This window comes from Manis pentadactyla, chromosome 11 (genome assembly GCF_030020395.1).
Source record: "Manis pentadactyla isolate mManPen7 chromosome 11, mManPen7.hap1, whole genome shotgun sequence".
NCBI lineage: Eukaryota > Metazoa > Chordata > Mammalia > Pholidota > Manidae > Manis > Manis pentadactyla.
This window is the reverse complement of record NC_080029.1, coordinates 43,285,178-43,298,530: the sequence shown is the minus strand read 5'-3', so window position 1 is coordinate 43,298,530 and position 13,353 is coordinate 43,285,178. Positions and strand designations below refer to the sequence as shown.

Sequence of the window (13,353 nt, the reverse complement as noted above, 5' to 3'; positions counted from 1 at the left end):
CAAATTAGAATAAGGTGAATTAAAATATACTGTTGTGGATAAAGTGTACTGTTATGTTACCTCCTGGCACTGCTTTATATAAACATCAACACAATGGGAATAACCCTATGAAGAGAAAGAAATACATTATCACTGTTTTGGTTCAGTTATAATAATGATAATAATAATTTCAATAAAAGAGGTATTATGTGTAATAAAGCTATATCTATTTCCTAATGAATGGCCAATACATAATGGTTGTTGGACCTAAACAAAATTAATTGTAGAAAACCAATAATCTAATATAGGTATCTTCTCCCAGTTTCTTTCTATGAAACCGATTAGCTGGTTCATATCCTTGTAGGACTTTAGACTTTAAAGAAGAAAACTGAGGTATAACTGAGTTCTTTGGACATTTTTCCCTATGTTCACCTAGTCACCTTTATCTCCAAAACATGCACACATGCATAAACACACACACACACACACAGATTCAAGGCCTTGAGGAAAGGTTTAATGTATACGTATTTCCTTCATTACTCTCTTGGATTCAAAGCATTTGCCTTCCCTTGAAAGCATATGGACAGTGCTGTATTTAACAAAAATTCTGGAAATTTACTTTTAAAACTGAATGCATTTTAATAGTGTTTAAACAAAATAATTTGTCATATTAATCTCACTATAATGAGATTTTTGCCTACTAATAAATCATACATAAGAACAAATAGAGTGAGCAATACCAAGTACACTATTGTCTCAAGAGCCATTCTCAATACTTATTCGAATATTTTAGTTAAATGAAAAGTATAACAAATGGCTTCTATTTCCCTAATCTGATACAAATAAAAAGAAAAAGACTGAAGAAAGCACTTACACTGCCATACAGGGATTCTCTCCCTAATTCAAATTCCAAGAAGACAGTTTCATAATACAATATCCTTTTTATTACCTACCTCCTGAGATCCTCTGGATTTAAGTTTTTTTAGTAGTTATATCCCATCTACTTTCTGGTCCCTACATTCCACCAGATACTTAAGGTCAAGTTTTCATGCCTTTAACCTACTTCATAACATGTTTGAACGTAAAAAAGGACATTAAAAACTAAGAAGGCAGACAATATGATTTCCTATGTCAAACTATATAAATGTTCATTGAAAAGATATTAACATTATTGAGCACAAGATCCTTATGTAAATAATATTAAATACCTAATGTTAAACGCCCTTTACGGAGTCAGATAGGAAAACTATATTCAAATTATTCAAAATAATGAAAATTATCCCTGTGACATGGTCATACAAATATAGAGGAAAATCAGAGATTCTAATACATAGAATTTATATAAGTTTCACAGTATTGAAGACTAATCTCATTCTTAATTTTTATTATTTACCTTAAAATGAAGTAAAACTGCTGCTACTTCTCTCATTCTGGAAATTTCACCTCTTTTTTGAGCACTGGTAAACTCCTGAATCAGTTGGCATTCTAAATCATGGTATTTACCTAAAGAGAAAGAGAAAGTCATTCAGCTACAAGACAGAAAAGGTATTCAAGTTTTTTTACTAGTATATGAATTATTTACAAATATAATAACTATGGAGCTAGCCTTTTTTGAAAGAATTATAAAAACAATATGAGATTACAGGCAGTTGATCTAGCCCCATAATATAGTGTAGTATATAAAACTATATTTTCAAGACAAAAAATCTCAACTGGTAAAACAGCTGAGTTCTAATAGTCTGACTGCCATTTACCACTGTTACTTAAAAAAGCAGCTGACTAGGAAAAACTTTCCAAATGTCATTTCTGATAGCAAAAGAAAATTTTTATACTGAAACTATGAAAAGAGTGAAGAGGATCTAGAACAAGCCTTTACCATGAACAATGGTGGATTCAACACCAAATTTCACCATAATATATGGTATTTGATTCACTATATTCTTGATGCTTTTATAGTTCAGAATGAACAACTGAACTTTGAACTGATCTATATGATCCAAAACATTGCCTACTATCTATATCTAATATCTACATCATCCTTATCCTAACACTTTAGGGAAAATAGGTGGTTCTTTGAGCCTTCTGTGTAATGCCTCCCAAAGTGACTCAGACTGTCACAGGAACCTGCAAATACAGTGGCTATTCCAGAAACCTAGAATAATCTGCCTGAAATATATTACAAAGATTAGCAAGAACCAAACTACTCATATAAGGAGTTAAATAGATATTGAAATGCCCTTATGAGCTTAGCTTCTCAGAAAAAGAACCTATTAAGAGACATATGTATGGATACAAAACAATCTCCAAGGTACATTGTTAAATTAAAAACACAAGGTATAAAGCTATTAACATAGTATGCTACCAATTACTTTAAAATAAATGGGGATAGAACTAAATTCTACACAGATATACATGATTTATGTCCTACATTTGTATAACTATAGAATACTCCGGAAAAATACACAAGAAACTGACAATGGGCATTTCAAGAAGAGGAATAAGACTCAGGGATGATGAGGCAGGAGGATTAATTGTTCCCACTATCTCTCCTTTTACTACTTTTTTTTCCTTTTGTAGAAGTAGTTTGATTACCTATACAAAAAAATAAATAAATAGAACTCCACTTACTTGCAATTTTGGACTTTACTTCTGAAAATCTGAAAGATAAAAACTAATGATGAGCTTTATTACCTATGACTCAAGTAACAAAGTAAAAAAACTGAGTTTGGGGCATATAAGGGAACCTTTTGTAGTAAAGGTGGTCATGAAAAAGGAAAGAAAAAGTCAGACGAGAGAGAGTACTGGCAGGAAGCATGTCAGGTGACAAAACTGAATATGGACAATTCAGATGGAGTAGCTGGTTCTCATTTAGGAAATTCACATTGAGTAACCAATTCCCTTGTTAAAGAGGGAAGATTTCTGTATTAGGCATTAACAACCCAGCTAGCTGCAACACTGAGTTACTATCTCTACTCATACTCACTGGCATTTTAAATTCACTTGATAATTGTCTACTTCTCCCTTCTTTTGGGACTTTATCATATATAGTTCTATTATTGTTATTTAAAAGAAAAGCAATGATAAAATAAGTGTAAGTTTGAATTATATACTAATGATTTTATACAAGTATTTTAAAACTAGAAAAAAGTAAAACAGGAGCAACAAAAAGGACCCAGAAATGTACCTAGCAGAGTAACGATTTAATCTTTGCAAATTCATAAACTGAAATGTCACATGCCTTAAATATCAAAGGGGAATGCACATCATGGAAAATTAATGTTGAAGATCCTATGCAATTAGTTTGAATAGAGAGGAAAGTGACTAACAAAAGAGGTGCCTAAGACAGATGAGGAAAATAATAAAAATTTAGAAGAGTTATACAAAATTGATATATCGAAGTCATGGTGCATGTAAGATCATACTAACCTTTGTGAAAATATTAAATCTGATATGTAGGATATCTATCAAACTGCAAAGTTTGGTAGAGAGGCAAAAAACAAAACTGTAAGAGAAGTATGTAATTGAGAAGTGGGAGAAGATGAGCATATGCATGTGTGTTTTGTTAAAGAAGGACAGGATGGAAAGAGGGTTGGAAGATGCAGCCAATAATTATTATGTTGTAAGTCACACATTTTACCCATTAAAGTAAATGGTCTAACTCTGAAATGAGATAAAGTTAGAGAACTTTTTGTGAGTGACTTTAAAAATCATTACTCATAATGCTGGGCAAGTATGAGATTATTAGTATAGCTAAATGATAAATGATCGTTACTACTAAGTCTTTACAATAATATAGAGTTGAGAGTAAAATAAGATAAATTTGTGGGGTAGGGAATTCACTCTCACTCTATGTCTGGGACATAACGGTAAAAGCTTTAAGTACAGCAACACATTTCTATTCTACCTGTGTCTGAGGATCTTTAAGTATTACCAAAAGAATAACAGATACATTGCCTGCTATATGGGAAGATTTATTTCTTTTGGATATTCACATGGGGGAACTACTACTACCAAGATTTTATTCAAGAGTCTGACCCTCCATGGACTAAAGTAAATTATGAAAAAATTTCCTTCTCATTGAAATTTCTTTTAGAATGAAACCACTTATACCTGACTTAGCAATGGTGTTAGGGCCTTGAATCTAAAGCAGGGATTCTTAACCTGAAATCCCTACTAGAGAGGAGTCTGTCCATTGGCTAAAGAGTCTAAAACTCCATGAAATTATACACAACAATCTGAGTATCTGAGATTTTTGAAGAAACTGTACAGCTTTTCAAAGGTGTCCAACACCCCAAAAAGCTTAAGAACTATCATCTAGAGCTAGTAATGAGAAGCTGAATGGCCCATGCTTAAATATTCCCTTTCCCCTCCCATCCTGTTTATCAAAATCCAAAAAATTCAAAATTCAAAATCTCACTTTAGTCAAGTTCAAAATTCTTTCAGTACATTTTTTATTAAAAAGAAAATCAAAGAATTGAAATTATTTCAAGGTATAACATTAAATTTAGATATTAAGAGACTGTATTTTTCAATCAGCTATGATATACTGTACCTAATAAAAAGGAGGTATAAATACTCATTGAATTAATGAGAAAATCACATAAGGGAAGATATTAATTTATTCTATAAATTAAACCATATATTCAAATTAACTATTGAGAAATAAACTTGCCTATCAAAAGGTAACTCCTGGGCGATTAGGTGCAACTTCTGAATGATGTCTGCTGCCTCCTTTATCTATTAAAAAGTAAACAAAAGCAATAATTTTTTAAAAACCTTATGCATAAGAAAAAATTTTATATTTGAAAATAGTAATATTCTTCTATGTATGCCCACAGAACTTCACCCAAACAATTCTTCCTTGAAGTCCAATACAAACAAAACCTTGTGAGCATGAGGAATACATGTGGGATATCACCAATAATGATAAATAAGACAAAAACATTTTATCTTTCTGGTACTGAAATCCTGGGATTTTATAATGCCACACTCCTTTGCCAATGAAACCTATAGTTCATGTTTACTTTGAAAAAAACTGAAATCATTGCTTGCTGAAAGCAGAAGTGTAAGTCTGTTTTGAATTTATGAACCCAAAAAGGATAAACAAAAGTTATGAAGACAATTCAGATCATACTGCTGCATATATCCCACCTTAAGCTCAGTGAATAAAACAGCAAAAATGCCATGTAGTGAACACATAAATTTGTAAAACTTGTTCTAAAAGCAAAGATAAAGTTTAATATAAAGTCTCCTGAATGAAATATGGTACAGAAATGTATGTACTTGTCATGTTGTGGAACTAAGGGACTTAGGCAAGGGGTCTAAGGTTCTTAAAATGGAGATATTTGACTAGTAAGGGAATTATAAAATGTTCACTTTTTCTTTAATTTCAAATAAGCCTGAGTTTCATTTTGGCATACCTTTAGTAACTGGTTTTATGATCATTCACTTTCTTTTATTCTAAATATTTTTAAAGACTCTTACAAACATGCAAGAAGAGCTGAGAACATGAATACAGATCTTTCTAAGTACTCATGTGAAGTCTGGCAAGCAGCTGTGGATAACAACAGCAGGGCCAAATGATATAATCTGGGTAGTGAATGTAGCATTTCTGCTTCAGTCCATCCTTTTCTCCTCACCAATACACACCTTCAGAAAGGGCCTGCCTGGTACATAGCTGGCTCTTTATTTCCATCAGGAGTTTGTTCTTGTCCTTTTACATGAGGGAAGTCCCTGCTATGTGCTGTTTGCAAACTTTACTTTGAGGTATAAGAGTAAGTAATGGTTGATTTTATTTAATTCCCATAGGTAATTATTTTGTAAAAATTGTTTAAAGCAAAAGGTCATCCATCAGTTAAAATATACTACAGCAATAAATATAGAAGTTGTCAAAACTACAAATCTAACAATTTGCTTACATCTGTTACCAATATTAGGGTAAAGTTGAGAGATCACCCATGCCAATAAACAGTGTTAAAAATAATCAGTCACTAGGTATTACTTCCATGAAGAACAGTAAGCTGAAATTCCAGGAAAAAAAACTAACATAGTAATGACAGGTGAGAAAGAATATATAATATGGACATTAAATGGGCTTTTTCCAACAGAAGAAAATTAGAAGATTCTGAAAATCAAATATTTAAAAAACAAAAATGACTATAGAGCAGGAAGAAAAAGAAGACAGATGTGTTGACATCTTTCTAATTCCTTCCACAATCATACACCTCTCTAGCTATGTGTGTGATTTTCCTCTTCTTTCTAAGGTGCCTAGCACAGAGTGCAGAAACTGAGATAGCCAGAAGTTCATCTGATAATCAGTGATCTAATACCATATATGACCTCTTAAGTGTAGTTAACTGTTAATAGTACCACACCAAAAATAATGATTTCACAAATAGCAAACAGTAACCCAAAACTTATAGGAGACATGAGAGAAAAGACAATTAGAAAAAAGGAATAAAGTATATGAAAAAAGAAATACACAGGAGGAAAGAAAACGGGATACAAAAGAGAGTGAAGCAAAGGAAAGAGACTAACACTGTTAGTCTATACTTGCTCCTCAAAACTTAGTTAGCTGAGTGCCAAATCAATGAACTCAAGAATATTAATAATTTTCTTTCAATTCAAACCTCAAAAATTAAGAGACAACAATGACACCAAGAACTACATAATTACTTGAGGATAGTTAAAATGTTTAGGTTAAAAATATGTGTAATCAGTCAATTTAAAAATATTTTTCTCTAAATGGCTGTCTTGAGCTATATTCAAATGAACAGCCCAACTCACATTGGGTAAAATATCTGCATTTTGTTTGTAACAGAGCATAAATATACTATACAATACAACAAGTATAATCCAAGGTAATCCAGGTATAAGATTTGAGTTATATATAATTTTTAATATTCAAAACATATTTTATAATATATCTAGGTATGTAGTTTTATATTACAAATATATATGTTTATTTTTAGGAAACATAAAATAAAAGCATTCCATAAACTATCCTGAAAAACAAATGCAGTGTTCAAGCCTTTTGTGTGTTTTTTACATACAAAAAAAACATAAATTACAAAAGCTAGATATTACCAGTGTTTTACAAGTGTTTAAGTACATTAGTAACATACTGGATGTTAATTTTATCTGTTCTACTTTGTATTACTAATATAATTTCTGAAACTCATTATTTAATTTAAAATATTGTCTTTTCTTTAGCAGAATTATCTATCTATATATATATATGTAACCATTTTTTCCAAGATCTCTAAAAATCATAAATTCTATAAACCTATATGGTTTTTACTGACAAAAAATGTGTTGCTTAATTCAAAATGAACTTCAACAATACTTAGCTTTTAACATTCTACTGAGATATTCCATGGAGTAAATTGGAATAATCCAGGAAGACTGTACTCAACATATTAGTGGATAATATTACCACATGCATATACTATCCATATGAATGTCTATTTTTTCAGGCATTTTTTATTTTTTTTCCCTTTGAGGGGAAAAAAGTGAGACAAATAATCTTTATAAAGATAAGAGAGCAGCCAATGCCATGTAAGCAACTAGTGCTATGAAAAGGATTAATATTAACAATTAATTCAGATTTTCAATTCTTTGCTCCAAACTATGCTTTCTTTATGAGATCTTGTATTCAAATAATAAAAACTAGATGCTCTGAATTCCTTATATAGAAAGATACTTTAGTTTATCAGTAATTTAGGTCAGACCACCCCCTCACTCAGTAGAATATAACCATTAAATTCTGTTAATATTAAAAGTCAATTATGGACAAGAAATACTTAGTAACATAGTTACCTCAGCATTTCTAAACCATACATAATTTCATACACAAAAATGCTAGAAAATCCAATTGAAATTTTGAATATAAGTACTTCATCAGCAATCTGCATGCAAGTGTACTAATTTGCATTTCAGAACAAAAAAAATCTTTTAATAAATCAGCTACTTGGTTATTTGAATTGAAGCCTGACTCTGGACTACAGTAATTGCAGTTCATAATTAGGGCACTGTTATTAATGCTGTAATTTGCTTTTAACCTTCTGACAGTGCTCACCTTTTCAGAATTTATAAAAACATCAGACTTCAATTCTCCATCTAGAAATTCATTAAAGTATTTCATCAGTTTCTGAGCCTCCACTGCCCGTTGTCTGGGTGTGTTTACCCCCTCCAGCTGGTCTCCAAGGTGACAGACCTTGGTTGCTACATAGCTGATGTGCTCATCTAGTTCTTGAAAATGTTGGAAGGCAACCTAGAAAAATGTGCATAAGTATTATATACAATCAGAGAACCCGTTTATAAGTTAATTCAAATCAAAACTAAATCACCAATCTCATCACTACTTTTTAACTTAGGTAACAAAAATCATGTTATTTATGAGATAATCTACAAAGACAATTCATATACATTAGCACCACAAGATCTAAAAACTTTTTAACCAAGTTGCAGACTTTTTATACCTTTAACTATTAAAATAATCATATTTTATCATGAATACATGTGTTAATCAGCAAAACAGCAAGGCTACTTACTAGTCATTCTGTTTAAGAAGGTTGCCAGCAACATTTAAACCTAAATACTAATTCTGAAAACAATGAACTAAATATCAAAGTGACCAGTCCTCTGAACAAAACTCACTTGCTACTGCACTAAAATGAGCCAAAGGTATGTCAGAAGTAAAAGACACTAATTAAAAAGTGTTTAATTAGTAAATAAATAGCATTTAACATTTATACTCATTATTTGAGGAGCAATGATAGTATTATAAATGAGGTAAAATGGCTCATGCCCAGTTTCAGAAACATAAAAAACTGTAACAATTATCCTAGAGAAGCAAAGGTACGTAACTTCCTAGAAAATCCTTCCCCTTTTCCCAGGGTACACTGATTGGCCTGTAGTAGATGAAAAGTATGTACAAAAAATGCCTTAGAATTGCCAATAAGAAAATTACTGGCAATTCAATATGGTATTTTTGTCCCAATCTTAAATTGAGGGAAAAAAACTGCAAACATTCACTATGTATTTCTTCTGTGCAAGACACTGTTCTAAGCATATTACATGTATCTACCTATGTAAGCCTTACAACAGCCTATGTTATAGATGAAAAAACTGAGGCACAGAGAGGTTAGGTTATTTGAGATTACAGTTACTAAGTGAAAGAGCAGTTTGGCTCCAGAACTTGTTAGATTAAATACTAATACTATTATTATAATTATTATCATAATTACCAATAATTAAGGAAAACTGCATTATGTGTAGTTGGAATCTATCACCTTAACTACTTTAAAACACATCCTATGTAAATCATTGTTTGTATTAACTATTTTTTCATAGCCATTTATGCTCAAGGAACGGTATCTAAATAAATGATATTTGAGCAGAGATCATCTTACAATCCCTAACATTAAAGAACAGCCCCTGGGAAGCAGCAATGCTAAACAATGCTGCTTAATTACTCTTATAAAGGACAATCACATTTCAGATCAGGCCTAGACTGACAAAGGGGTTCAGAGGTTCTACATTAAGTCTAGGGCCTAAGAAAGGCTAAGAAGCTTGGTCTACCTACAGCAGGGCCAGTCTGGTGACTTGGTTTTACTCCAAAATGAACTGAGAAAGAGTTCTTCATTGGTTTTTCTTTCCCACAGTTACACTAGAATTCTCATTGAGGCACACACCTCATGATTTTTGTAATAATTTCCCACACCAGGTTTCCTCTAGGGAAGGAAGAGTTGAGCTGGTATTATTTTATTTTATGATTAAATGAGGATGCAAATGACTATGTAAACATTCAAGTTAATAATAACCTCCTAAAATTACATGGGTGCTGAAGTGCTGTTCTTGTAAGTTTGCATTGTTAGAGGAAAAGCAAGGACTACACTGTACTGGATACTACTCCATCCTGAAAAGGGAATACTGTGAGCCCAAACCAACATTCAATTGCGAGCCAGTGCCAAGAATGCCTGATAACAATTCATTAACATTTTATCCCACAGGGATGGAAGTAGTAAAGAGAAACCTCAACAGTTACTATTATTTGACTAGACCTTTTTAAGAACCTAAAATTGCAATGTAAAGATATTTTAGCCTATATAAATTATTCATTGCTTAGCTAAATGTTTACCTGATTGCTTTTCTGGAGCTCTTGTACCTTCTTGGCAAATTCCTTGGCTTCTTTCTGACACTGTTGCTCTAGTTTTTCTACTTTTCTTTGAATCTTTTCATCCATTATCTGGAGTTCTTGAATATGATTTACAAATTCTTCTAATAACCTGATAAAGGAAAATTACAATATATATATCCATCTATGATCAATCATCAGGAACTGAGCAGTTCACTTACAATGTAAATAAAGTATGAATGTGCCTTCCTTGAGGTAGGGATGCTTGTGTTAATTTTCTCTACAGTGTCTTCTTAGGGATTATCTCTGATGTGAACGAAAGCCTTACCCCCAAAGCGCTATTAACCCCCAGAATAGAAACCAACTTTATAAAAATACTCAAAAAGGTAAATGTATTTAAAAAAGCTATTGTGCATTCCAGGGTACAGTGGCTTTCTGTTACTCTGATTTACAACTATACATAAAATATGTTTTTAGTTTGGCGGTATAACCAACCCTTTCTAATTTATTACTAACTGGAGAAAATATTAAGCTCTTATAACACAATAAAATCCCTTCCCTGATAGCAGTTAAAGTCCTTCTCTAAAACAAAAGGAATAAAAAAGAAAAAAGAAAAAATATTAATTCCAAACCTCTAATGCTTTTATTAATTGGCCAATTCTTAATTAAAACCCCTTTACATGAATGTTAAAAGGAATTCCAACAGTCACTTCTAAACAGAAATTTATACTAGATCGGGTCTATGAAAAAAATTTTTACTTCACCTTTTAGGATCAAAAGCTTCAGGTCCCCCTCTAGAACCTCCTCCTGGGGTTCTCCATACAAGACGTTCAATATATTCATCTGCCACAAAAGGCTCCTAGTTTACACAATAAACATTCTTTAAAAGGTTTCTTGGAAAATAACTTAATATTTAAAAAAAATGAAACAGGTGCTACTATGTGACAACTTAAAATGGAATTAAATTATTAATTATTTAAATATATCTATATTATTAAAATGTGGAAGATTTTTTCCATTTAAAAAATCCTCAATAAACAAACTGCTTAATGAAAATTAGGATAGTAAAGTACTAGAACAGTATTATGACCACTTAGAATATTTCCAATGGAAAAATTATGCAATTTATAGAATAAATACAAGTGGCCAAAAAACATGAAATATATGTTGCATCACTAGTAATCAAATAAGGACCAATTATCTTACATAGCTTTTTTGTTTTGTAATTATAATATGCAATACAGGAGTGGATAAGTCCAAAATTCACACTTGTATGAGAAATGTTAACAGGTACAACATTTTTGGAGGACAAAAGGTAATAATTTGGTAACATTAACAGTATTATAAATGCTTATACTCTTTCCCCAAGTAATTCTGCTTTTAAAATTCTAAGGGAAAAGCAAATATGAACACAAACATTTTGCAGAATATTTCCTAAGTGCTATGTGTAAAACTGAAAAATTGCTTACAGATATATTCAACAAAATCATTATTGAAAAATTATGCAAACTTATAGGATGAATAACTATGCTATTAAAATCATGTTGTAAAAAAATTTAAATGCGAAAAACGTTCACATATAATATCTGATGAAAAAAGTAGGATACATAATTTTCTAAGTTTTCTCAGAAAAGAGCATTAAAAAAAGAATATTTGAGTAGAAAATAAACTTTTACTATCATTTAATAATACTGATACTTTTTAAGACTAATACACAGAATTTACATATTTTCCATGTTACCTTCTTTTATGCAAATGGTATTATACATTGCCTCCCACTTAGCATGTAATATTTGCTGGTTATTCCAGTTTCAATTCTTCTATCTATAAAATTGTCTATTTGTTAATCATATTTTTAAAACATTTTTATTAATAAAAATTCATTGAACAATAAAATTTCCAGTGCTAAGCACTCAGGCTTTGGAATAAAAAGACATATAAAATACAAACTACCCTCAAGAAGCTCAAAGCCTAATGGAAAAAAATATAAAGTATGTGACAAGTGAAATTTAAAATGTGTGCACAAACTTCAGCATTAATACTGCTGACTGAGTTGTTAACTCGGTAGGCCGATGGACAATGGAAATGGGACATTCATTAATTCAGCAAATTTTACTGAGCAACTAGCATGTGCTGCGTACTGTGGTAGGTACTAAGAATACAGATGTGAATCAGTAGACAGAATCCCTGCAAGGCCTCATAGAAATGATCTTCTAGGTAAGGATACCAGCATTAAACAAATAATTATAGAAATAACTAGTTAAAAATGTGATAAATGTGAGGGAAAGAAAAGTCCTGGATGCTCAAAGGATATATAACAGAAGAGAGATGATGGGAAGATGGTGAGGGATGGAAGAAGATTGACAAGAAGTGGGTGATGCAAAAGGCAAGCTTTCTGAAGATGTAACACTTAAGCTGAGACCAAAAGAAAGAAGAAAAGTCAGTCAGACATAAATGGAAGAGTTTTCCACACCATTAGGGAAAAAGAAGATAGAGCTTAACCCATGAGAAGCATGGACTAGATCACAGGCACCACATATGGCAGGACCCAGAAAGGGGACAATTAAGATGACAATAGACTGATAACTTTGTTCTTTTCATCATTATCACCACCACTGTTGTCATAATCACATTGGAACTTGAGAGAATGGTTCACCAATCTGATGTGAGGGGGGAATGAAGGGATTAATTTCAGTCAGAAAAAAAATAACCATCAGAATAAGAATAGGAAAATCAACAAGAAAGAGTAACAGCTCACATAAACACTTCACATGCATTATCTCATTTACTTCTTATCTCATTGAGCTTCACCTTTTATCCTCACCATCTTTGGCACAAGGAGCTACTTGTAGTTTTCCCAAAGTTGCCATTCACTTTTACATAGCAATAGTAGAACAGTGTTTTAAATTTCAGTTTTAAACTTTTCTTTCCCTCACATTTATCACATTTTTAACTAGTCATACTACTTTTCTCATAAGATTTCCACTACAAGAAAGCTATCTGATATGATTAAGGCATAATAAGTAAACAAGATTCAAACTCATATCATTCAGGAGTTAACTGTAGTCAGCTTTCCAAAAGTTCACAATACTTCCACTAAAAAACTTTATATAGTCATTATGTTCCTTTTCCATGTCATTTTTGCATATACATACTTGTGTAAATACCTAATAATCTTGGTTCTTTTCTGTTACTAGTTTCATTTATTAGTAACTGAGTAGGTGCAGTTCTCAATT

At 31.6% G+C, this 13,353-nt stretch overlaps 1 protein-coding gene across 1 annotated transcript in view; it reads right to left on the bottom strand.

The window, feature by feature from the left end:
* Positions 1-13,353, bottom strand: part of EXOC5 (exocyst complex component 5) — a 75,326-nt gene that overhangs the window by 34,958 nt on the left and 27,015 nt on the right. The window contains exons 2-8 of the mRNA XM_036918706.2: positions 10,882-10,976; positions 10,121-10,268; positions 8,057-8,251; positions 4,652-4,716; positions 2,608-2,636; positions 1,373-1,482; positions 61-105 (exon numbers count right to left, since the gene is read on the bottom strand). Coding sequence (XP_036774601.1) covers positions 61-105; positions 1,373-1,482; positions 2,608-2,636; positions 4,652-4,716; positions 8,057-8,251; positions 10,121-10,268; positions 10,882-10,976 — 687 coding nt within the window. The remainder of the gene's footprint in view (positions 1-60; positions 106-1,372; positions 1,483-2,607; positions 2,637-4,651; positions 4,717-8,056; positions 8,252-10,120; positions 10,269-10,881; positions 10,977-13,353) is intronic.